This window comes from Oncorhynchus nerka, linkage group LG23, assembly GCF_034236695.1.
Source record: "Oncorhynchus nerka isolate Pitt River linkage group LG23, Oner_Uvic_2.0, whole genome shotgun sequence".
Classification (NCBI taxonomy): domain Eukaryota; kingdom Metazoa; phylum Chordata; class Actinopteri; order Salmoniformes; family Salmonidae; genus Oncorhynchus; species Oncorhynchus nerka.
In genome coordinates, this window is record NC_088418.1 from 15922708 (window position 1) to 15946944 (window position 24237).

At 45.6% G+C, this 24237-nt stretch overlaps 1 protein-coding gene across 2 annotated transcripts in view; it reads right to left on the minus strand.

Moving 5' to 3' along the window:
- LOC115106344 (neurexin-1a-like) overlaps positions 1–22196 on the minus strand; it is an 84419-nt gene extending 62223 nt beyond the window's left edge. Inside the window, exons 1-3 of one of the 2 annotated variants that reach the window (XM_029628974.2) lie at positions 20798–22196; positions 9735–9749; positions 8649–8678 (exon numbers count right to left, since the gene is read on the minus strand). In XM_029628974.2, coding sequence (XP_029484834.1) covers positions 8649–8678; positions 9735–9749; positions 20798–21539 — 787 coding nt within the window. In that variant the 5' untranslated portion in view covers positions 21540–22196. Of the gene's footprint in view, positions 1–8648; positions 8679–9734; positions 9750–20797 lie in introns of those variants that run through there. The other variant, XM_065007899.1, reaches the window with a different exon arrangement.
- Between the last annotated feature and the right edge of the window lie 2041 nt (positions 22197–24237).

Genomic DNA, 24237 nt, shown 5'->3' on the forward strand with positions numbered 1-24237 from the left:
GTGTGTCTGTGTGTGTGTGTGTCTGTGTGTGTGTGTGTCTGTGTGTGTTTGTGTCTGTGTGTGTGTGTGTCTGTGTGTGTCTGTGTGTGTGTGTGTGTGTCTGTGTGTGTGTCTGTGTGTGTGTGTGTGTGTGTGTCTGTGTGTGTGTCTGTGTGTGTGTGTGTGTGTGTGTCTGTGTGTGTGTGTCTGTGTGTGTGTGTGTGTGTGTCTGTGTGTGTGTGTGTCTGTGTGTGTGTGTCTGTGTCTGTGTGTGTGTGTCTGTGTGTGTGTGTCTGTGTGTGTGTGTCTGTGTGTGTGTGTCTGTGTGTGTGTGTGTGTGTGTGTGTGTGTCTGTCTGTGTGTGTCTGTGTGTCTGTGTGTGTCTGTCTGTGTGTGTGTGTGTGTGTCTGTGTGTGTGTGTGTGTGTGTGTGTGTCTGTGTGTGTGTGTGTCTGTGTGTGTGTGTGTGTGTGTGTGTGTGTGTGTGTGTGTGTGTGTGTGTGTGTGTCTGTGTGTGTGTGTCTGTGTGTGTGTGTGTGTCTGTGTGTCTGTGTGTGTGTGTGTCTGTGTGTGTGTGTGTGTCTGTGTGTGTGTGTGTTCTGGGTGTAATTACCAGTAGTGTTACATGGGTAAAAACACTGAGGAAGCCAAGCCAAGCCGGTAAAAAAGCCCAACCTATGTTGTGATAATTGTGTTGTTTGCTCTGTAACCCATTTGTTCATACGGCACAATGGTATACAATAAGGCCGGGACAACATAAAGACAACAGTCACACTGTGGCGGAATAAATTCAACTACACATACGTTTGTTTCATCACAAAACATCTGTCCGGTGAAGTCCACTAAAAGAACATTGCATACAAACAGCTACGTGTACATGACATACAAACAGGAAGTTCCTGTTTTCCACAGTTTACTGATCAACTACTGAGCACAGGAACACTGCCTCTGCTATTCCAGCACCATTTCAACTTAAGCATTTAAACATCAAATCAACAAGGCTGTATGTACGTAGCTTAAAACAGTGAAAACAAACGTACAGATACCAAAAACCATTTAGTCCAATCAATGTTGCTATATATAATGTGGCTGTCCATGGTACTGATTTCTGTGTGTCTGTGTGCGTGCGTGCGTGTGTGTGTGCGTGCGCGTGTGTGTGTCTGTGTGTGTGTGTGCGTGCGTGTGCGTGTGTCTGTGTGTGTGTGTGCGTGCGTGCGTGTGTGACATGTGCAAGTAAAACAAAAAAGGCTTCAGCCTATTTGTAGTCTAGCTGAAGGACAATGCCACACTCTCTTTCATGTTGGCAAAATGGTCAGCTCTGTCTTAGTTTTTGTTGTCAAAGGCTACCTCGCTAAAATGCTTGCTAGCCTGACTTCCTCGCATAGGCAACAATGAACCAGCTAAGTTAGCCTGCTAGGCTACATATTGAACTTCAATCGTCTCAGGCCAGTGGCACAACATATTGATTTACGGTTAGATCAGAATTTAAAAATAGTTATGAAAACACAGAGAGACAAAAGATCATTTATTTGATTTCTTACTTTTTTTTTTTATTGGTCCAGTATTTGGTCAAACCGCTTCCCTCTGCATCCACGAATACACGCCACTGGTAATTACCTCCCTCACAGCATGTGAGTGTGTGTACATTTTTGTGTATTTGTGTCAGGAAAGCTATTACCAACTCAGAGCCTGCGGTGAGTCTTTACCGTGGAGAGGGAGAGCGAGAGGGAGAGTGTGGGCTGAGTGTGACAGGAACCAATTTCTTACAATGAAACACACACACCCATTCACCACCATTACATTGTAGATCTCATTTACATTCATACCATTAGATGTCAGCCAACCAGTCAATCAGTAGACCAGACAGCAGGACATCGGTGGGCCAGTTCACCATTCTATCACATCACACACGGCAGCTGATGTAAAGGCTCTTTCCTCTCCTCAGCCTCTCACATACTCATTTGTCATTTCCATGGCAACCCCGTGCAATTAGGCTACAGCTGTGTGTGTGTGTGCGTGTCACAGGATGTTGGGGGCTCCTTAATTGGTGAGGATGGCCACGTGGTAATGACTGGAGCAGAATTATTGGAATGGTATCAAATACATCAACACATGGTTTCCATGCGTTTTAAACCATTCCATTTGCTCCGTTCCAGACATGATTATGAGACATCCTCCCCTCAGCAGCCTCCACTGGTGCATGTGTGTGCTTCTGTGAGAGAGAGTGATTGAGTGAACAGTACATTATCAGGGACAGCTGTACTAAATCAAAATGGAGGATAGAGAAACAGCAGGGTGACTACACTACCTGAGAGAGAGAGAGAGAATGAGAGAGGGAGAAGCAGAGAGAGAGAGAGAAAGAAAGAGGGAGAAGCAGAGAGAGAGAGAGAGAGAGAAAGAAAGAGAGAGGGAGAAGCAGAGAGAGAGTGAGAGGAAGAGATGGAGAGAAGCAGAGAGAGAGAGAACCGGAGGAAGCGAGGTAGAGAGACAGAGGGGGAGATCAACCATTTCCAGGTCCAGGGACATTTAGTACTAGTTTGTGGCGACCTACAGTAAATGCCAGAACTTGTCAAGAACCCGACATTCATAGCACACAGGGAGACCTGGAGGTGACAGGACCCCCTCTCCAATATGCCTCCGTAGACATAACTATGACAAAACAACCAACAAAAATGGGTCACAACTCTGTATATAGTCAATGGTAGGCTTTGAGGGGACTCCTACGGTAGGTACACCTATAGCGCATCTCTTGACAGTAGTACTGTAGACTACTTTATCACTGACCTCAACCCAGAGTCTCTCAGAGCGTTCACAGTCAGCCCACTGACACCCCTATCAGATCACAGAAAAATCACATCTACTTGAACAGAGCAATACTCAACCATGAGGCATCAAAGCCTGATGGAGGGTAGTGTAGAAACCTACCACAAAAACAATTGACCAACAAATCCCTCCTAGAGAACTTCCTGGATAAAATGTTCCCCTGCAAAAGTGAAGGTGTATACAGCAGTAGGAAGCCTGAACACTATATTTGAACTATCAGCTAACATTGTAACATTTCAATTCAAGCAGAAACCCTACAAAAAAATAACAACAATGACAAATGGTTTGATGAAAACTGCAAAAACCTTTGAAAGAAATTGAGAATCCTATCCAACCAAAAACACAGAGAACCAGAAAACCTGAGCCTACGCCTTCACTGTGGTGAATCACTAAAACAATACAGAAATACACTGCGGAAAACAAAGGAACAGCATGACAGAAAACAACAGGTGACGTCATAGCTTTCACCTGGATTCATCTGGTCAGTCTATGTCTATAGCAGGTGTTCTTAATGTTTTGTGCACTCAAACCTACACATCACACATACACCATGTGTAAATGCCAACACACGCCTACGCTAAGGCACTCACCTACACATACTGATGGATGTCCAGCTCTAGAATATATGATCATGTTATTATGAACCAAGTTACACTCTAAACCCTTAATATGTACACCCTAGCCTAGCCCCTTACAACTGAAACCATTCAAATATACAGTACACACTAGCCTCTAACACTACTTAACACCTACAATCTTGTCTGTCACCTACAGCTCTCTCTCTCTGACAATCTCTCTGACAATCTCTCCAGTTAGAGCCCAGTGTTTTGTCTTCAGCTGGATAAGATCAGTTTTATCCCAGGGCACACGTACGCACACACAAAGCCCTTAAAGCAAGTCATTAAGAAATGATGATAAAGTGGGAAACAGCTCCGGAATGGGCATCAATAACACAATGTATTTATAATAAATGATCTGACTACTTCAGCTGGTCCAGTTACAACTGAATTATGCTGCACCCCTTTCTGGATAAGGTCTATTGGTTGGGCACTTGACCCTCGCTAATATTGTAAATAAAATAACATCTAAAAATATACAGTGCCTTTTAAAAGTATTCAGACCACTTGACTTGTTCCACATTTTGTTACATTACAGCCTTATTCTAAAATGGATTTAATAAATCCTCAGCCATCTACACACAATACCCCATAATGATAAAGCGAAAACAGTTTTAAAAAATATATATTTTTGCAAATGTATTAATAATAAAAAACAGAAATACTTTATATACATAAGTATTCAGACCCTTTGCTGTGAAGCTCAGATGCATCGTGTTTCCATTCATCATCTTTGAGATGTTTCTACAACTTGATTGGAGTCCACCTGTGGTAAATTCAAAGGCACACACCAGTCTATATAAAGGTCCCACAGTTGACAGTGCATGTCAGAGCAAAAACCACGCCATGAGGTCGAAGGAATTGTCCATAGAGCTCCGAGACAGGATTGTGTCGAGGCACAGATCTGAGGAAGGGTACCAAAACATTTCTGCAGCTTTGCAGGTCTCCAAGAACACAGTGGCCTCCATCATTCTTAAATGGCCGAAGTTTGGAAACACCAAGACTCTTTCTAGAACTGAGCAATCGGGGGAGAAGGGCCTTGATAAGGAAGGTGACCAAGAACCCAATGGTCACTCTGACAGAGCTCTAGAGTTAATATGTGGTGATGGAGAACCTTCCAGAAGGACAACCATCTCTGCAGCACTGTACCAATCAGGCCTTTATTGTAGAGTAGCCAGACAGAAGCCACTCCTCAGTAAAAAAAAGCATCACAGTCCGCTTGGAGTTTGCCAAAAGGCACCTAAAGACAAGATTCTCTGGTCTGATGAAACAAAGATTAAACTCTTTGGCCTGAAGCAAACGGAGCAGAGTACAGAAAGATCCTTGATGAAAACCTTCTCCAGAGCACTCAGACCTCTGACTGCGGTTGGTTTACCATCCAACAGGTCAACGATTCTAAGCACACAGCCAAGACAATGCAGGAGTGGCTTTGGGATAAGTCTCTGAATGTCCTTGAGTGGCCCAGCCAGAGCTCGAACTTGACCCCGATCGAACATCTCTGGAGAGACCTAAAAATAGCTGTGCAGCGATGCTCCCCATCCAACCTGACAGAGCTTGAGAGGATCTGCTGAGAAGAATGGGAGAAACTCCCCAAATACATATTTGCCAAGATTTTAGTGTCATACCCAAGAAGACTCTTCAACAAAGTACTGAGTAAAGGTTCTGAATACTTATGTAAATGTAATATTTTTGTTTTATACGTTTTTTTCCAAACATTTATGAAAAACTGTTTTTTGCTTTGTTATTATGGGGTATTGTGATGTCGTTAGGGGGAATTGTGTGTAGATTGATCAGGAAAAAAAACTATTATTTACAGTACCAGCCACAAGTTTGGGCGCACCTACTCTTTCAGCAGTTGTTCTTTATTTTTACTATTTTCTACATAGAATAATAGTGAAGACTTCAAAACTATGAAATAGTATGGAATCATGTAGTAACCAAAAAGGTGTATGTGTGTCTGTGTGTCTGGTTTCTGAAATAGAGCTTGTCCTCTCTGTAACACACACACACACACACACACACACACACACACACACACACACACACACACACACACACACACACACACACACACACACACACACACACACACACACACGTCAGAATAAGTTTGACTGGAGTAGGACTGGCACTTTGGAGATAGACCCAACACATCTAAGGACTTAACATATCTCTCTCTCCCCCCGCTCTTTATCTCCCCCTCCCCTATCTCACATCCACAGACAATCACCCCCCTTCGCTTCTTCAGAGAAACTCATTTCAGATAGTCAGCTCCAGAAAGCCTCTTTATTTTGAGATGACGGCTACGTCAGCTCCCTCTGACTGCCATTACATTTCTGCATGCACACGCACACACACACACACGCATGCACGCACACGCACACACACGCACACGCACACAAACACCTCACATACATGTACAGTAAACACTTAGAAAAAAGGGTTCCAAAGGGGTTCTTCGGCTGTCCCCATAGGAGAACCCTATTTGGTTCCAGGTAGAGCTATTTTGGTTTCCATGTAGAAAACCCTGGGGAAAGGGTTCTACAAGGAACCCAATAGGGTTCTACCTGGAACCAAAAGGTTCTAGATGGCACCTTTTCTTCTAAGTGTGTAGCTACATGAACAAAGACACATTCCAATTTAGAACACATACAGTATTTTAAATGATTTCAGTTTGTAGCCAAGCAGAAAAGCTCACAGACATACATTCAAGCTCACAGACATACATTCAGGCTCTTAGCCATACATCCAGGCTCTCTTAGCCATACATTCAGGCTCTTAGCCATACATTCAGGCTCTTAGCCATACATTCAGGCTCTTAGCCATACATTCAGGCTCTTAGCCATACATTCAGGCTCTTAGCCATACATTCAAGCTTATAGCCATACATTCAAGCTTATAGCCATACATCCAGGCTCTTAGCCATACATCCAGGCTCTTAGCCATACATTCAGGCTCTTAGCCATACATTCAGGCTCTTAGCCATATATTCAGGCTCTTAGCCATACATTCAGGCTCTTAGCCATACATTCAGGCTCTTAGTCATACATAGCCATAAGCAATAAGGAGAAGTATACCTCTGAGCTTTCCTACAGATATTGAAGAGGGAAGGGGAAAGAGAGAGGGAAAGAGTAAGTGTTGGTCATTTGAAAGAAATATTGAAGAAAAAAATGAAGTAAGAAGAAAATAAAGAAGAGGCACCATTTTGAAAAGGTAGAAAAGCAGCACTGGCGTCAAACAAGACCAACATGCTCCTAATGGAGCAGAATTCTAGTTTACTAGAACACCATTACACTGTTGTGTATCATAGATATCTCTGTGACCAACACTGTAAACTAAGTGGCACTCCAACCACCAACTATGATGTATGAAGGTTTAGAATGTAACAGACACAAACACTGATGTATTCCAAACTGGGTTTGACTACCTGAAAGTGTGTGATGTAGTGTGTTCCAGTACAGTACAATAGTGTATGTGAAGTAAGTAGTAGAAGTAATAGTAGAAGAAGTAGCAGTAGCAGTAGTAATAGTAGAAGAAGTAGTGAAGATGCAGTAGTAGTAGTAGTAGCAGCAGTAGTAGTAGTAGTAGCAGTAGCAGCAGTAGTAGCAGTAGTAGTAGTAGTAGCAGCAGTAGCAGCAGTAGTAGTAGTAGTAGTAGCAGCAGCTAGCTAGTGCCGCTGCTAGCAGCAGTAGCAGCAGCTGTAGCTAGCAGTGTAGCAGCAGTAGCAGCAGCAGCAGTGGTGGTGGCAGTGGCAGCAGCAGTGGCAGCAGGCAGTGGTAGTGCAGTAGCAGCAGTAGTAGTAGTGGTGCAGCAGTGCAGCAGCGGTAGTATAGCAGTAGCAGCAGTGGTAGTGGTAGCAGGCAGGTAGTAGCAGTGCAGCAGCAGCAGCAGTAGTAGTAGTGGCAGTGGCAGCAGTAGTAGCAGCAGCAGTAGTAGTAGCAGTAGCAGAAGAGTAGTAGTAGTAGCAGCAATAGCAGAAAAGTAGAATAAGTAGTAGTAGTAGTAGTAGTAGTAGTAGTAGTAGTAGCAGTAGCAGTGAGAAGTGAAGAAGAAGCAGGAGTAGCAGTAGTAGCAAGGGTGCAGTGGTAGCAGCAGTAGCAGCAGCAGCAGCAGCAGCAGCAGCAGAAGTAGCAGTAGTAGCAGAGGTAGTAGTAGTAGCAGCAGTGGTAGTAGTAGCAGTGAGTAGCAGCAGTGGTGGTGTAGAACAGCAGCAGCAGCAATAGTAGCAGCAACAGCAGCAGAGGTGTTAAGAGGCAGCAGTAGTAGTAGTAGAAGCAGCAGTAGAAGTTGAATAAGTAGTAGTAGTAGTAGTAGTAGTAGTAGCAGTAGCAGAGGTAGTAGTAGTAGAGGTAGTAGAGGCAGTAGTAGTAGAAGCAGCAACAGCAGTAGTAGTAGTATTGTGTTTGTGTAGTAGTAGTAATAGTAGTCGTAGTGTGTTTGTGTAGTAGTAGTAGTAGCAGCAGCAGCAGTAGTAGTAGTAGTAGTAGTAGTAGTGTGTTTGTGTAGTAGTAATAGTAGTCGTAGTGTGTTTGTGTAGTAGTAGTAGTAGCAGCAGCAGTAGTAGTAGTAGTAGTAGTAGTGTGTTTGTGTAGTAGTAGTAATAGTTGTAGTGTGTTTGTGTAGTAGTAGTAGTAGTAGTAGCAGCAGTAGTAGTAGTAGTAGTAGTGTGTTTGTGTAGTAGTAGTAGTAGCAGCAGTAGTAGTAGTGTGTTTGTGTTGTAGTCAAAGTGCCTGTACAGATAGAACTGAGTTAAGGTGGTGTTTTTGACAGCACTGCTTCTATACACTTTTATTGATTGTCATGCAATGTTAAAGACTACATGAACAGAAAACTGGCATATAAGAGGGGAGATCCACATGCAAGAGCCAATGGGAGGGGAAGGGATTGCAGTGGGAGGGGTCGGGATGTGGAGATATATATGGCAGAGAACCTGCAATCGACACACACACACACGCACACGCACACACACAAACCATCCAAGCCATCCACGGATCTGGCCCTTGATCTAGGATCACCCTAAACCCATATCCTCACCTTAACCACAGATCTGGGATCAGTTTAGCCTCCCAATATCTTAGCCCTAAACCCAATAGAGAGAAAAGTCAAACCTGACCTTGGATCAGCGTCTGGGTCATTTCAGGAGGAGGAGGAGGTTTGGGCAAGGGGTGTGGTGATGGGGGGGGAACAGCAGGAACAGGAAGTGATGTCATAGTGATGTAATAGGTCATACCTTGGTCGCCGATCATCAGGTGAGCCAGACCTTAAAGGAAGACAAGAGCACAGTCAGCACAACAGAGGAGCATGGGGTGGTTGTCCTGACAAACACAATCAATCATCATAGCTACTTTTGCTAACATTAGCTAACAGTAGTGTCCATGCTTCTACATCTGCATTGCTTGCCGTTTGGGGTTTATGTATGAGCACTTTGTGGCATCTGCTGATGTAGAAAGGCCTTTATAAATACATCTGATTGATTGATTGTGTGCGGTGAATATAAGTGTCTGTTTCGGGTTTGAACTGTCACTATAAACAATCAAAGGAAGATGTAGTCTTTCTAGTGAGTGTTTAGTTACATAATAGCACAGTGATTGTACTTTTGGAAATCGTTGCTACACTAGCGAGTTATCCTCGCCTATACTGACGCGTTCCTGTAATATTTTGACGTATTCATTCACTTCGTCCGACTGTAACTATTGCAACCTGACCTTTATATCTTTATACCTGGTGTCTGCTCATGTTGCTGTATGTGTGTGGTTTCTACATACTGCAAAATCACACACACACACACACACCCACACACACACACACACACACACACACACACACACTCTCTTGCATGCTTGTCTGTTTTTGAAATATTTTTTTCCCCTATCTATCTATGGTGAAGGGGATGCTGAGGGCTGTTGAAGTCTTCCTCCAGTATGGTTATGTTGGTTTTTGGGGGCGTTTAATTTTTTTTTGACCTTAGTAATATCATGTTTATATTTACTATTTTATTCTATTTTTTTTTTAGTGTCCTAGGGTATCTTGAAAGGCACAAGTAAAATGCATTATTATGGTACTGTCCTTGAGTGGAGAGCCACTTGAAACATCAGGCATTTATCCATGAAGGAAGTTTACTTACCGTCTGACTGCAACCCCCCCACACACACGTGCGCACACACAACACACACACACGCAGGGGTGAGAGAGGGAGAGAAGGAGAGGTGGAGAGGGGGATGAGAGAGAGCGAGAGAGAGAGAGAGAGAAGGAGAGGTGGATGAGAGAAGGAGAGAGAGAAGGAGAGGTGGAGAGGGGGAGAGAGGGAGAGACCCACCTGGGTTGTAGTGTTCTGGGAGCGTCCAGACGAAGGAGAGAGAAAGGCAGACATTCATTAACACGCCATGCACAGCCGCTCGTTACCACACCATCACCTTGGTTACACACATGCAGATCCACCTAGATGACAACCTTTATACCATGCGGCACTTAAAGCCTTTCATTCTTCCACATACACCAAATACACACACCCCAAGTACACACACATGCCAGGGTTGCGGTCAATTTTTCTCAATTCAGGAAGTCAATTGAAATTCAATTAATCTAAAATTACATTAATAGAATTTCATACATTAATAGAATTTCAATAGACACGTACACAGGCGCACACACACACACACACACACTCACACACACACACACACACACTCACACAGTGGTCAGGGTTGATGAAAGCAGACACTCCTACCTGTGTGTTTGGAATCTGGACAATTTTATTCACCCAGAACTTACCTTCCAGCCTCCTGTACCAGAACACATACACACTCACACACACACGCACGCACACACGCACACACACACACGCACACTCACACACACACACGCACACGCACGCTCACACATACACATGGACCCTTGCAGTAATGAATAGATCGATGGATAATGGATAACTGGTGATAGGAAACAGCAGTAGAGGGAGAAACATGCTTTGGTCAGTACTAGTGTGTGTGTTTGTGTGAACCAAATCTCCCTTCCCTCTGTCATTTATTAACATGGTAGAAACCAAGCCCCAAGCCTCTACGGCTTACCTGCTGATCTAAATTCATTGTATATGTTTAAGCAATGTGGCAAAATTCCACCATCAGTCCCGGTGCTAGAAAATGTCTGCCGCGCTGCATTATTGTCGAAACAATGGCAGTGGCAATATGTCGCTGGCCTCCCTTCCAACAACCCATCAGGCTAATCAACACACTACACGACACTCGCCGCATCTCTTCGTATCACGCACAAACATTCTACACACCACTGTTTCCCCTAGGATTGTTTTCAGCCGCGGTGGCAAAGGTAGTGTGGGGGTTGGGTGTTCTTTGCTGGGTGGGGGTCCGGAAGCAACACACTATAACACTAAGTTTCCATCACAGATTTACTAACCAATGATTCAAAACTAATCAACAAGGTTTCTTCTAGATTGACCCTAGTAGAGATAGTTAAATAGGGAGTAGAGTGTTAGGGGGATAAAGGCCCAGGGCAGCATATGTAACAGAGTCTCGCTTTCAGAACCCGGCGGTCTCTATGGTAACCTGTTCAGCAGAGAGGGAGGGGGTTGCTATTGAGGCGAAGGAGGGGCCTAGATCTCAGAACTAAGACACACACAAACACACACACACAAAGCAACAGGTTGGTAGCTGCTGAACAACATAAAACAGGCTTGGTTCTGAACGTAACTCACCACCACTGGAATCTACTGATGACTACTAGGATCTACTGATCACCACTAGGATATACTGATGACCACTGGGATCTACTGATCACCACCTACAGGATCTATTGATCACCACTATGATCTACTGATCACCACTAGGATCGACTGATCACCACTAGGATATACTGATGACCACTGGGATCTACTGATCACCACCTACAGGATCTACTGATTACCACTAGGATCTACTGATCACCACTGGGATCTACTGATCACCACCTATAGTATCTATTGATCACCACCTACAGGATCTACTGATTACCACTAGGATCTACTGATCACCACTAGGATCTACTGATCACCACTAGGATCTACTGATCACCACCTATAGGATCTATTGATCACCACCCATAGGATCAATTGATCACCACTAGGATCACCACTAGGATCTATTGATCACCACTAGGATCTACTGATCACCACAGAGTTGATCACAACTCGGATTTACTGATCACCACTAGGATCTACTGATCACCACTAGGATCTACTGATCACCACTAGGATATACTGATGACCACTGGGATCTACTGATCACCACCTACAGGATCTATTGATCACCACTAGGATCGACTGATCACCACTAGGATATACTGATGACCACTGGGATCTACTGATCACCACCTACAGGATCTATTGATCACAGGATCTATTGATCACCACTATGATCTACTGATCACCACTAGGATCGACTGATCACCACTAGGATATACTGATGACCACTGGGATCTACTGATCACCACCTACAGGATCTACTGATTACCACTAGGATCTACTGATCACCACTGGGATCTACTGATCACCACCTATAGTATCTATTGATCACCACCTACAGGATCTACTGATTACCACTAGGATCTACTGATCACCACTAGGATCTACTGATCACCACTAGGATCTACTGATCACCACCTATAGGATCTATTGATCACCACCCATAGGATCAATTGATCACCACTAGGATCACCACTAGGATCTATTGATCACCACTAGGATCTACTGATCACCACAGAGTTGATCACAACTCGGATTTACTGATCACCACTAGGATCTACTGATCACCACTAGGATCTACTGATCACCACTAGGATATACTGATGACCACTGGGATCTACTGATCACCACCTACAGGATCTATTGATCACCACTAGGATCGACTGATCACCACTAGGATATACTGATGACCACTGGGATCTACTGATCACCACCTACAGGATCTATTGATCACAGGATCTATTGATCACCACTATGATCTACTGATCACCACTAGGATCGACTGATCACCACTAGGATATACTGATGACCACTGGGATCTACTGATCACCACCTACAGGATCTATTGATCACCACTACGATCTATTGATCACCACTAGGATCGACTGATCACCACTAGGATCGACTGATCACCACTAGGATCGACTGATCACCCCTAGGATATACTGATGACCACTGGGATCTACTGATCACCACCTATAGGATCTACTGATCACCACTAGGATCGACTGATCACCCCTAGGATATACTGATGACCACTGGGATCTACTGATCACCACCTATAGGATCTACTGATCACCACTAGGATCTACTGATCACCACCTATAGTATCTATTGATCACCACCTACAGGATCTACGGATCACCACTAGGATCTACTGATCACCACTATGATCTATTCATCACCACTAGGATCTATTGATCACCACTAGGATCTACTGATCACCACCTATAGGATCTATTGATCACCACCCATAGGATCAATTGATCACAACTAGGATCACCACTAGGATCTATTGATCACCACTAGGATCTACTGATCACCACTAGGATCTACTGATCACCACCTATAGGATCTACTGATCACCACTATGATCTATTGATCACCACTAGGATCTATTGATCACCACCTATAGGATCTACTGATCACCACGAGGATCTACTGATCACCACTAGGATCTACTGATCACAACTAGAATCTACTGATCACCACTAGGATCTACTGATCACCACAGAGTTGATCACAACCAGGGTCTACTGATCACCAGAGAGTTGATCACAACTCGGATCTGCTGATCACCACTATGATCTACTGATCACCACTATGATCTACTGATCACCACTAGGATCTACTGATCACCACAGAGTTGATCACCACTAGGATCTAGGAACAAGACAAGTTGCTTACCCAGTCAGAGAGACAAACAATACTGTATAGGAAAGGGAGAATGGATGGTGTAACAGTCATATTACAGATACAGTGCTTTCAGAAAGTATTCACATTCCTTGACTTTTTCCACATTTTGTTGTGTTACAAAGTGGGATTAAAATGGATTTAATTAAATTTTTCTGTCAATGATTTACACAAAATACTCTAATGTCAAAGTGGTAGATGAACTAAAACCTTTGTAAAACATTTATGAAAAATAAAACACTAGTATATCTTGATTACGTAATTATTCAATCCCCTGAGTCAATAAATGTTACAATCACCTTTGGCAGCAATAATAGCTGAAAGTCTTTCTGGGTAGAGCTTTCCACACCTGGATTGTACAACATTTGCCCATTATTATTTTCAAAATTATTCAAGCTCAAATTGGTTGTTGGTCATTGTTAGACAGCCATCTTCAGGTCTTGCCATAGATTTTCAAGCAGATTTAAGTCAAAACTTTAACTAGGCCACTCAGTGACATTCACTGTCTTCTTGGTAAGCAACTCCAGTGTATATTTGGCATTGTGTTTTAGATTATTGTCTTGCTGAATAGTGAATTCATCTCCCAGTGTCTGGTGGAAAGTAGAACAAACCAGGTTTTCCTCTAGGATTTTGCCTGTACTTAGCTTAAAAAAATGTATCCTGAAAAACGACCCAGTCCTTTATAATTATTCCAGAGTGGTGCAGTGTTCTAAGCACTAAAAAATTAAAAATACCTATAACATGATGCAGTCACCACTTTGCTTGAGAATATGGAGAGTGGTACTCAGTAAGGTGTTTGTATAGGATTTGCCCCAAACACAAGACTTTGTATTCAGAACAAAAAATGTATTGCTTTGCCACATTTTTTTTTATACAGTATTACTTTAATGACTTGTTACAAAAAGGATGCATGTTTTGGAATATGTTTTTTTTTGTACATGCTTCCTTATTTTCACTCTGTCAATTAGGTTAGCATTGTTGAGTAACTACAATGTTGTCAATCCATCCTCAGTTTTCTCCAATCCCAGTCTCTAAACTCTGTAACTGTTTTAAAGTCCCATTGGACTCATGGTGAAATGCCTGAGTGGTTTCCTTCCTCTCTGGCAACTGAGTTAGGAAGGAAACCTGTATCTTTGTAGTGACTGGGTGTATTAATACACCATCCAAAGTGTAATTAATTACTTCACCATGCTCAAAGGGATATTCAATGTTTGTTTTTTTGTTACCCATCTTCTTTGCAAGGCATTGGAAAAACCTGGTTTAATCTGTGTTTGAAATGCACTGAGGGACCGGTAGTTTTACAATATTATTACTAAGCTACACATCGAAGGAGTTATGGCTGATGTCCAACAATTCCATTTCCTGTCTGCCTGCTAGTTGTAGCAGTGTTGTAACCCTTAACCTTTGCTTTCACAGCACTACCGGTGAAGACATTAGAATTCTACGGCGTAAAAGTGAATGCTCTGAGCCTGGTGTAGAGAAGGCCTGTGTAAAACATGTTCTTGATGTGACTGATTCCTGGTTTTTAAGTAATGGTAGTAAGAATACCTGCACTCTCGGGAACTGAATTTAAATAGTGAGAATTGAGTTGACTGATCCTTGGAATTGAATTTAAGTGAACCTGTCACCCACCACACCCGGACCGAGCGGCGTGGTAACAGGCAGCGACAGCAGGAGAAACGTAAGGAAGAATGGACATGGGAAGACGTGTTGGATGGCAAAGGTTGTTACACTTGGGAGGAGATACTGGCTGGAAGAGATCACCTCCCATGGGAACAGGTGGAGGCACTTAGGAGAGCAGAGGCAGCCGGAGATAAGAGCCGACGATACGAGGGAACACGTTTGGCAAGGAAGCCCGAAAAGCAGCCCCAAAAATGTATTCGGGGGGGGGCTCAGGGAGAGAGTGGCAGAGTCAAGGGTCAGACCTGAGCCAACTCTCCCTGTTAATCGTGAGGAGCAGCGATCAAAGGACTTCTGGAGTTGGGAGGAGATATTGGATGGAAAAGGATCCTGGGCTCAGCCTGGTGATTATCGACGCCCCAAAGAAGAACTGGAGGCGGAAAAAGTGGAGAGGCGCTGGTATGAAGAGGCAGCACGGCGACGCGGATGGAAGCCTGAGTGTCAGCCCCAAAAATGTATTGGGGGGTGGCTTACAGGGAGTGTGGCTATGCCAGGTAGGAGACCTGTGCTTACCGGGGGGCTAGAGAGACCGGGCAGGCACCGTGTTATGCTATGGAGCGCACGGTGTCTCCAGTGCGGGTGCATAGCCCGGTACGGTACATACCAGCTCTTCGTATTAGCCGGGCTAGAGTGGGCATCGAGCCAAGTAAGGTTGGGCAGGATCGGTGCTCAAGAGCTCCAGTGCGCCTGCACGGTCCGGTCTATCCAGTGCCACCTCCACACACCAGTCCTCCAGTAGCAGCTCCCCGCACCAGGCTTCCTGTGCGTGTCCTCGATCCAGTACCACCAGTTCCAGCACCACGCACCAGGCATTCAGTGCGCCTCGCCTGTTCAGCGCAGCCAGCGCTTTCCTCCTCTCCTGCGCTGTTGGAGTCTCCCGCCAGTTCAGCGCAGCCAGAGCCTTCCTCCTCTACTGCGCTGCCGGAGCCTCCCGCCTGTTCAGCGCAGCCAGAGCCTTCCTCCTCTACAGCGCTGCTGGAGTCTCCCGCCTGTTTAGCGCAGCCAGAGCCTTTCTCCTCTCCTGCGCTGCCGGAGCCTCCCGCCTGTTTAGCGCAGCCAGAGCCTTCCTCCTCTACAGCGCTGCCGGAGCCTCCCGCCTGTTCAGCGCAGCCAGAGCCTGTCTCCTCTCCTGCGCTGCCGGAGCCTCCTGCCTGTTCAGCGCTGCCGGAGCCTCCTGCCTGTTCAGCGCAGCCAGAGCCTTTCTCCTCTCCTGCGCTGCTGGAGTCTCCCGCCTGTTCAGCGCTTCCAGAGCCTTCCTTCTCTACAGCGCTGCCGGAGCCTCCTGCCTGTTCGGAGCAGCCTGAGCTGCCAGACTGCATGGAGCAGCCAGAGCTGCCAGTCTGCATGGAGCAGCCAGAGCTGTCAGCCTGCATGGAGCAGCCAGAGCTGTCAGCCTGCATGGAGCAGCCAGAGCTGTCAGCCTGCATGGAGCAGCCTGAGCTGTCAGCCTGCATGGAGCAGCCTGAGCTGTCAGCCTGCATGGAGCAGCCTGAGCTGTCAGTCTGCATGGAGCAGCCAGAGCTGCCAGTCTGCTTGGAGCAGCCTGAGCTGCCAGTTTGCATGGAGCAGCCAGAGCTGTCAGTCTGCACAAAGCTGCCAGTCTACATGGAGCAGCCAGAGCTGTCAGTCTGCATGGAGCAGCCTGAGCTGCCAGTCTACATGGAGCAGCCAGAGCTGTCAGTCTGCATGGAGCAGCCAGAGCAGCTAGATCCACCAGTCAGCCATGATCTTCCAGATCTGCCAGTCAACCAGATTCTTCCAGATCTGCCAGTCAACCAGATTCTTCCAGATCTGCCAGTCAACCAGACTCTTCCAGATCTGCCAGTCAACCAGACTCTTCCAGATCTGCCAGTCAACCAGACTCTTCCAGATCTGCCAGTCAACCAGACTCTTCCAGATCTGCCAGTCAACCAGAATCTTCCAGATCCGCCAGCCAGCCAGGATCTACCGGAACCTACTACCTGCCTGAGCTTCATCTCAGTACTGGGCTTCCTCTCAGTACTGGGCTTCCTCTCAGTCCCGGGCTTCCCCTCAGTCCCGGGCTTCCCCTCAGTCCCGGGCTTCCCCTCAGTCCCGAGCTGCCCCTCAGTCCCGGGCTTCCCCTCAGTCCCGAGCTGCCCCTCAGTCCCGAGCTGCCCCTCAGTCCCGAGCTGCCCCTCAGTCCAGTGGGGTTCTGGGTGAGGACTATTAGGCCATGGTCGGCGGCGAGGGTGGATTATCCCAGGACGCGAGGGGGAGAAACTATGACATTTATGGAGTGGGGTCCACGTCCCGAGCCGGAGCCGCCACCATGGACAGACGCCCACCCGGACCCTCCCTATGGTTTTGAGGTGCTTCCGGGAGTCCGCACCTTAGGGGGGGGGGGTTCTGTCACGCCTTGGTCTTAGTATTTTGTGTTTTCTTTAATTATTTGTTCAGGCCAGGGTGTGACATGGGTTTATTGTATTGTCGTATTGGGGTTTTTGTAGGCATTGGGGATTGTGGCTGAGTAGGGGTGTATAGCATAGGCTTGGCTGCCTGAGGCGGTTCTCAATCAGAGTCAGGTGATTCTCGTTGTCTCTGATTGGGAACCATATTTAGGTAGCCTGGGTTTCACTGTGTGTTTGTGGGTGATTGTTCCTGTCTCTGTGTAGTATTCACCAGATAGGCTGTAATTAGGTTTTCACGTTTCGTTTGTTGTTTTTGTATTTATTTAGTTATTTCATGTATCGTTCATCTATATCATTAAAGAACATGAGTAACCACCACGCTGCATTTTGGTCCGACTCTCCTTCAACAGACAAACGCCGTTACAGAACCAAATGTCATTCAAAATAGGCTGGCAATAGTTAACTGACTGATTTGAGAGTTGACTGCTGTTAAGAAATGTAGATACCGTTAAAGAACTAAGCAAATAAGGAAAGGTACTCCATGAATGAATGTGTGGACACACACAATAACAGGATGATTGTGAATGAATGATTGTGTGATTGTGAATGAATGATTGTGAATGAATGATTGTGTGATTGTGAATGAATGATTGTGAATGAATGAATGATTGTGTGATTGTGAATGAATGATTGTGAATGAATGATTGTGAATGAATGATTGTATGATTGTGAATGAATGATTGTGTGATTGTGAATGAATGATTGTGAATGAATGATTGTGAATGAATGATTGTGAATGAATGATTGTGTGATTGTGAATGAATGATTGTGAATGAATGTTTGTGTGATTGTGAATGAATGATTGTGAATGAATGATTGTGAATGAATGATTGTGTGATTGTGAATGAATGATTGTGAATGAATGTTTGTGTGATTGTGAATGAATGATTGTGAATGAATGATTGCATAATGATGAACTGTTTGAACAGTTATTCACATGTTGACACTTATAGGAATGGCAGACTATTGCAGAGCCTGGCTACCTCATTATGCTGAAATGACTTCAACCACTTTCTGATCTCATTCATGGTCACAACATGATGATGAATGACAAGATACAGTGGACAGCAGAGGATATGAAGGCACTTGAGAAACTTAAACAATTATTAACCTCTTCCCCTTGTTTAGGACTGCTGGACCACTTTAGACTATTTCATTTATTTGTGTGTGAGAAAAATGTCATTTGTCCTTACACAGAATCACGTTTGGAAACAAGGGCCTATTGCATACTACTCCAAGAGACTTGGCAGTGTGGCACGAACTGCCCATCCCACTCCAACACGGCTGCATTCGTTACCAAAATATGCATTTAACGATGTCCAACGTGGCACTTAAACGAAGTGTCACATAGGAAAACTCTCCCCTGATTGGGACCCTTTATCCGGGATTGAAACTCCCAACAGTTTTCCATTGGCTCATCTATGGCCTAGTAATCCTTCATTTTGTACTACTTATCATTGCTTGTGTTAAGAAACTTTGTTGCAAAACGGTTGTACTCACTATGCCATTACTTACCACAGAAGATGAGGCCTTACCCCCCAGACTTGTTTCCCATGCCTGATTACATATCCGATGAGAACGATGCTAATCACGAGCATCGTAATGACAATGTCGAGCTGATGGCGCACCTGGTGCTTGACGAGGGTCGACACAGTGAGTCCATGCAACTTATTATGTGACTTGTTAAGCACATTTTTACTTAAAAATCGCATTTTACTCCTGAACTGATTTAGGCTTGTCATAATAAAGGGCTTGAATACTTATTGACTCAAGACATTAGAATTTTTTATTTTATTAATTTGTCAAATTTAGAAAAACATAATTCCACTTTGGCGTTATGGGCCATCGTGTGTAGGCCAGTGATAAAACAATCTCAATTTAATCACATTTAAATTCAGGCTGTAACAAAACAAAATGTGAAAAAAGTCAAGGGGTGTGAATACTTTCTGAAGGCACTGTATGGGTGTTTGTACACGACATGACCAAAAGTATGTGGACACCTGCTCATCGAACATCTCATTCCAAAATCATGGAGTTGGAGTTGGTCCCCCCTTTGCTGCTAGAACAACCTCCACTGTCCTGGGAAGGCTTTCCACTAGATGTTGGGAAATTGCTGTGGGGATTTGCTTCCATTCCGCCACAAGAGCATTAGTGTGGTCGGGCACTGATGTTGGGCGATTAGGCCTGTCTCGCAGTCGGCGTTCCAATTCATCCTAAACGTGTTCGATGGGGTTGAGGTCAGGGCTCTGTGTAGGCCTGTCATCTTCTTCCACACCGATGTCCGACAAACCATTTCTGTTTGGAACTCGCTTTGTGAACAGGGGCATTGTGGCAGGGTAGCCTAGTGGTCAGAGCGTTGGACTAGTAACCGGAAGGTTGCAAGTTCAAACCCCTGAGCTGACAAGGTACAAATCTGTCATCTGCCCCTGAACAGGCAGTTAACCCACTGTTCCTAGGCTGTCATTGAAAATAAGAATTTGTTCTTAACTGACTTGCCTAGTTAAATAAAAGTAAAATAAAATTGTCAGGCTGAAACAGGAAAGGGCCTTCCCCAAACTGTTATCACAAAGTTGGAAGCAAAGATTTGTCTAGAGGGTCATTGTATTCTGTAGCGTTAAGATTTCCCTTTACTGGAACTAAGGGACCTAGCCCTAACCATGAAAAACAGCCCCAGACCATTATTCCTCCTACACCAAACTTTACAGTTGGCACTATGCATTGGGCAGGTAGCGTTCTCCTGGCATCTGCAAAACCCAGATTCCTCTGTTGGACTGACAGATGGTGAAGTGTGATTCATCACTCCAGAGAACGCGTTTCTACTGCTCCAATGGCAACGAGTCCAATGGCGACAAGCTTTACACCACTCCAGCCGATGCTTGGCATTGTGCAGGGTGAACTTTGGCTTGCTCGGCCATGAAATGGCTCCCGAAAAAAAACGTTCTTGTGCTGACGCTTCTTCCAGAGGCAGTTTGGAACTCGGTAGTGAGAGTTGGCCTACAACTTCGCGGCTGAGTCGTTTTTGCTCCTAGACATTTCTACTTCACAATAAAATGACTTACAGTGGAACGGGGCAGCTTTAGCAGTGAGCAACGGACTTGTTGGAAAGGTGGGTGTCCTATGACAGTACCACGTTGAAAGTCACTGAACTCTTCAGTAAGGCCAGTCTACTGCCAATGTTTGTCTATGGAGATTGCATTGCTGTATGCACAATTTGATATACCTGTTAGCAACGGGTGGGGCTGAATACACTCATTTGAAGGGGTGCCCACATACTTTTGTATATATAGTGTATGTGTGCGAGATGACATCACAATGTTACAAGGTAGGGTTTGGGTAAGGCCTTACCTTCGCTGCAGTCATTGCCTTTGTAGCCGGTGTTGGTACAGTCGCAGACGGCCCTCATCTCGACAACAGAACACACCCCTCCGTTCTGACACTCGTGGGCCGGCCCACACCCGTCTCCCACGGTAACACCCTCCGATCCTTCCAGAACGGCCACCGATCCGTTGACGGTGACCCCAGCGAGCCAGCCAGCAAAAGAGGCGTGGTCTCTTACACCAGGGGAAGTGAGGCGGAGCGGAGAGGCATGGAGCTCTGGGGAAACCCCGCCCATAAACGTGTGGCTAAAAACGGTCATGTCTTTCCGTTTGCTCTTCACCTCCGCCCATCCCTCCATCTTTCCATCCACCTCAAGGCTTGTGTTCCTCCAGTCCCGTTTCACACGCACGGCATGCCAGTGGCCGTCGCTCACGGCAACCCCGGAACTCACCTCGGCTGGCTCGGCACAGAAGATGGAGAATCGTAGGCGGAGTTTTCCATGTAGCAACAAAAGTTCCAAGAAGTCGCAGAATCCTTCGTCGTCAAGGTAAAGCAGCAGCCCGTCCGCGCTGTGAGTTCTAACGCTGAACGACAGAATGCTCTCGCAGCACGCGTTCCACACCGGGAATCGCCCCCACTGTCCCGAAACCCCCCCAAACTCTAGCACCTCCCCTCTGGATCCCCCAAGGCTACAGAGGCACAGCCAGACACATAGCAGGGGGGCCGCGGCCCCCACACACACCGCCATCACACACACGCGCACACACATACACACACCGCACACACACACACGCAGGCTAGAGCTGGGCAGCACAACCTACTCTACAGCTCATGGTGCGAACACCATTCCTAGCACCCTAAAGTCTTCTTAGAGCTGTTCCTAGCACCCTACAGTCTTCTTAGAGCCCTTCCTAGCACCCTACAGTCTTCTTAGAGCCCTTCCTAGCACCCTACAGTCTTCTTAGAGCCGTTCCTAGCACCCTACAGTCTTCTTGGGGGCCTTCGTAGCAACCTACAGTCTTCTTGGGGGACTTCGTAGCAACCTACAGTCTTCTTGGGGGCCTTTGTAGCACCCTACACCCTCCATAGAGGGTTCCTCTGACTGCCAGTCACGTGGTGCTAGAGCTCTGTGTTTCTAGTTCTAGTCTTCTATAGTCTATCTGCTAGTCTGTGTCTCCTCCTTCCTCCTCCCTCGTCTTCCTTCAATGGTGTGTGTGTGTGTGTGTTAGAGAAATGACGAGTGCAGCGTGGGATCCATATCGGTGCCTTCGTTAGTTCCTGTTCCCCTCAGAGAAAGAGAATACACCGCCACACACCGTCAGCAGACGGAGCATCTCCCCCGAGGTTCTCTCTCTCTCAGCGGGGTCGTGGGTTCAGCGCTGGGAATGTATGTCCCTCACAGCCGTGTCATCACTCTTTTCTTTCCAGTGACCTACAGAGGGAAGGGACAGCATTATCAGCCTGGGTCAGATACACTGCACGTGCACACACACACACACACACACAAACACATGAGCACACACACACAGTCTTCCCAGACAGTCTCATACCACCCACTACCACCGTGTAATATACCAGTGGGTCTTTTCAGGAATAAGTTAGTTACAGAATATCCAGATGCATGTCATGTGTTGTGTAGAATATATATTATTGTCAGTCAAGTAAAACAGGCAATCATTTCAGTTCTACTTATTGCATTTCTATCTACAAACGTTTTGAACGTTTTACAACACTGAAAACAAACACCTCCAAAAAGGCTAAATATTTTAACACCAATATGAACACTTCGTGCCTCAGCAAGTGCTTTGGAAGCGCAACAAATAAGTTAATCGTGCGATGCGGAGGATGACTCAAATGTGCCTCATTTATCGAATGAACCCCCTTTTCACACCATAGGAAAAGGCAGTTTACACACGCTCGCCTCTCCTGCGCCTGACCATGAACTACGTTAACGTGGTTGAGATTAGGGTTCCAAATCACAGTATTGATAGACTCGGTAAAATGAGAGCGATTTAAATATCGATTGTCGATCTGCGGCCATTCTTCTCCCTCTTCTAAAAAACGGTATCAATGTGTGTGTGCGTGTGCTATTCATCTCTTCCTGTGAGCTCGAGCTCCCAGTTACACCGGGTTTCCATCTACCCCACCTGCGCGTGAGAATCAATATACTGAAAACACAGCCCGGAGAAAAATGCCTTATTAGGATATTACAATTAAATAGGTAGGCTATATATAGCCTAAAGCAAAGCTCTAGTATAATGCACACACCGAGATAAAAATGTCCCATCCTACCTTACACACACATCTTCTGGTCGTTTTTACTGTGGCTACTCATCGATTTTCTCAATTTCATCTGATAACAATCACCACGTTGTGAGAGGACATGACAGCAACCAAACCTTTCATTGGCAAATACCCGTTTGATAGCCCTACCGGAACCAGAACAATCGCAGCCACTTCTCGATCAAACAGCCGTGTGGTAGCAAACGCATCTCTCACTCACTCGCTCTCTCTCTTTACCCAGGAGGAGAAGGTGCAGTCTGCTGCTCCGTGCGTCACGTGGCTAATGGAGGGTGAGAAAAGGAGGAGAGGATGGGCGGGGCCGCTCTGCTGCGGCACCTTGGACAGCGCGCTCACTGTCTGAAACACGATTAACGGTGAGGACCGAATACGGCGGGAACATCCGAGTCATTCGCTATGATAATGACTGTCGGTGTGATGATAAAATAATTGCAAATATTCCAAGGTGATTAATGGTTAATCATGAATTAATCAATTATTATTACAGCGAGAAGTCTGAACCGGGAGAACATCCATGGTTCGCGAGATGGAAAACCGTGGGAGAAAAACGACAACCGTGTTTCTACATCACGCTCCAGCAGCGATCCCCCCTCTGCTTCTGCCATCAATTATCTCTCTTGCTTCTTTCTCTCCCAATCTTAAACTTGATCTCCATATGGACACCGTGAGAGGTGTGTATTTCCTGGGCTGTGCATCTGTTCCAGAGGAGGAATCCCCAGCTGAATCCTGTCCGTCAGAACGGTCTCTCTGGGTACCATACCACATCTGCTGCCCACTCTCTGGAGCAGCAAGATCTCAAAGTTCCCCTTAGAAATTCGACATATGGATGAACGTCAATAGTTGACGCATAAATTCCCGCCGTGGTTACAGGGTTGAAATACAAACAACTCAAAGGTTAACAGTTTAGGGATTAATTTCGAGTGGTTAAGGTGATGGCTGTGGTTTGGGGAACACTTAAAATTAAAATAATTAAAAGCAAGACTCATTTTCTCACAGCTTGGTCTAAACAGCCGTTCTGACTCTGAACAGCAGTTTGTTTTAGATCCTACATTTACATTTACATTTAAGTCATTTAGCAGACGCTCTTATCCAGAGCGACTTACAAATTGGTGCTTTCACCTTAAGACATCCAGTGGAACAGCCACTTTACAATAGTGCATCTAGGT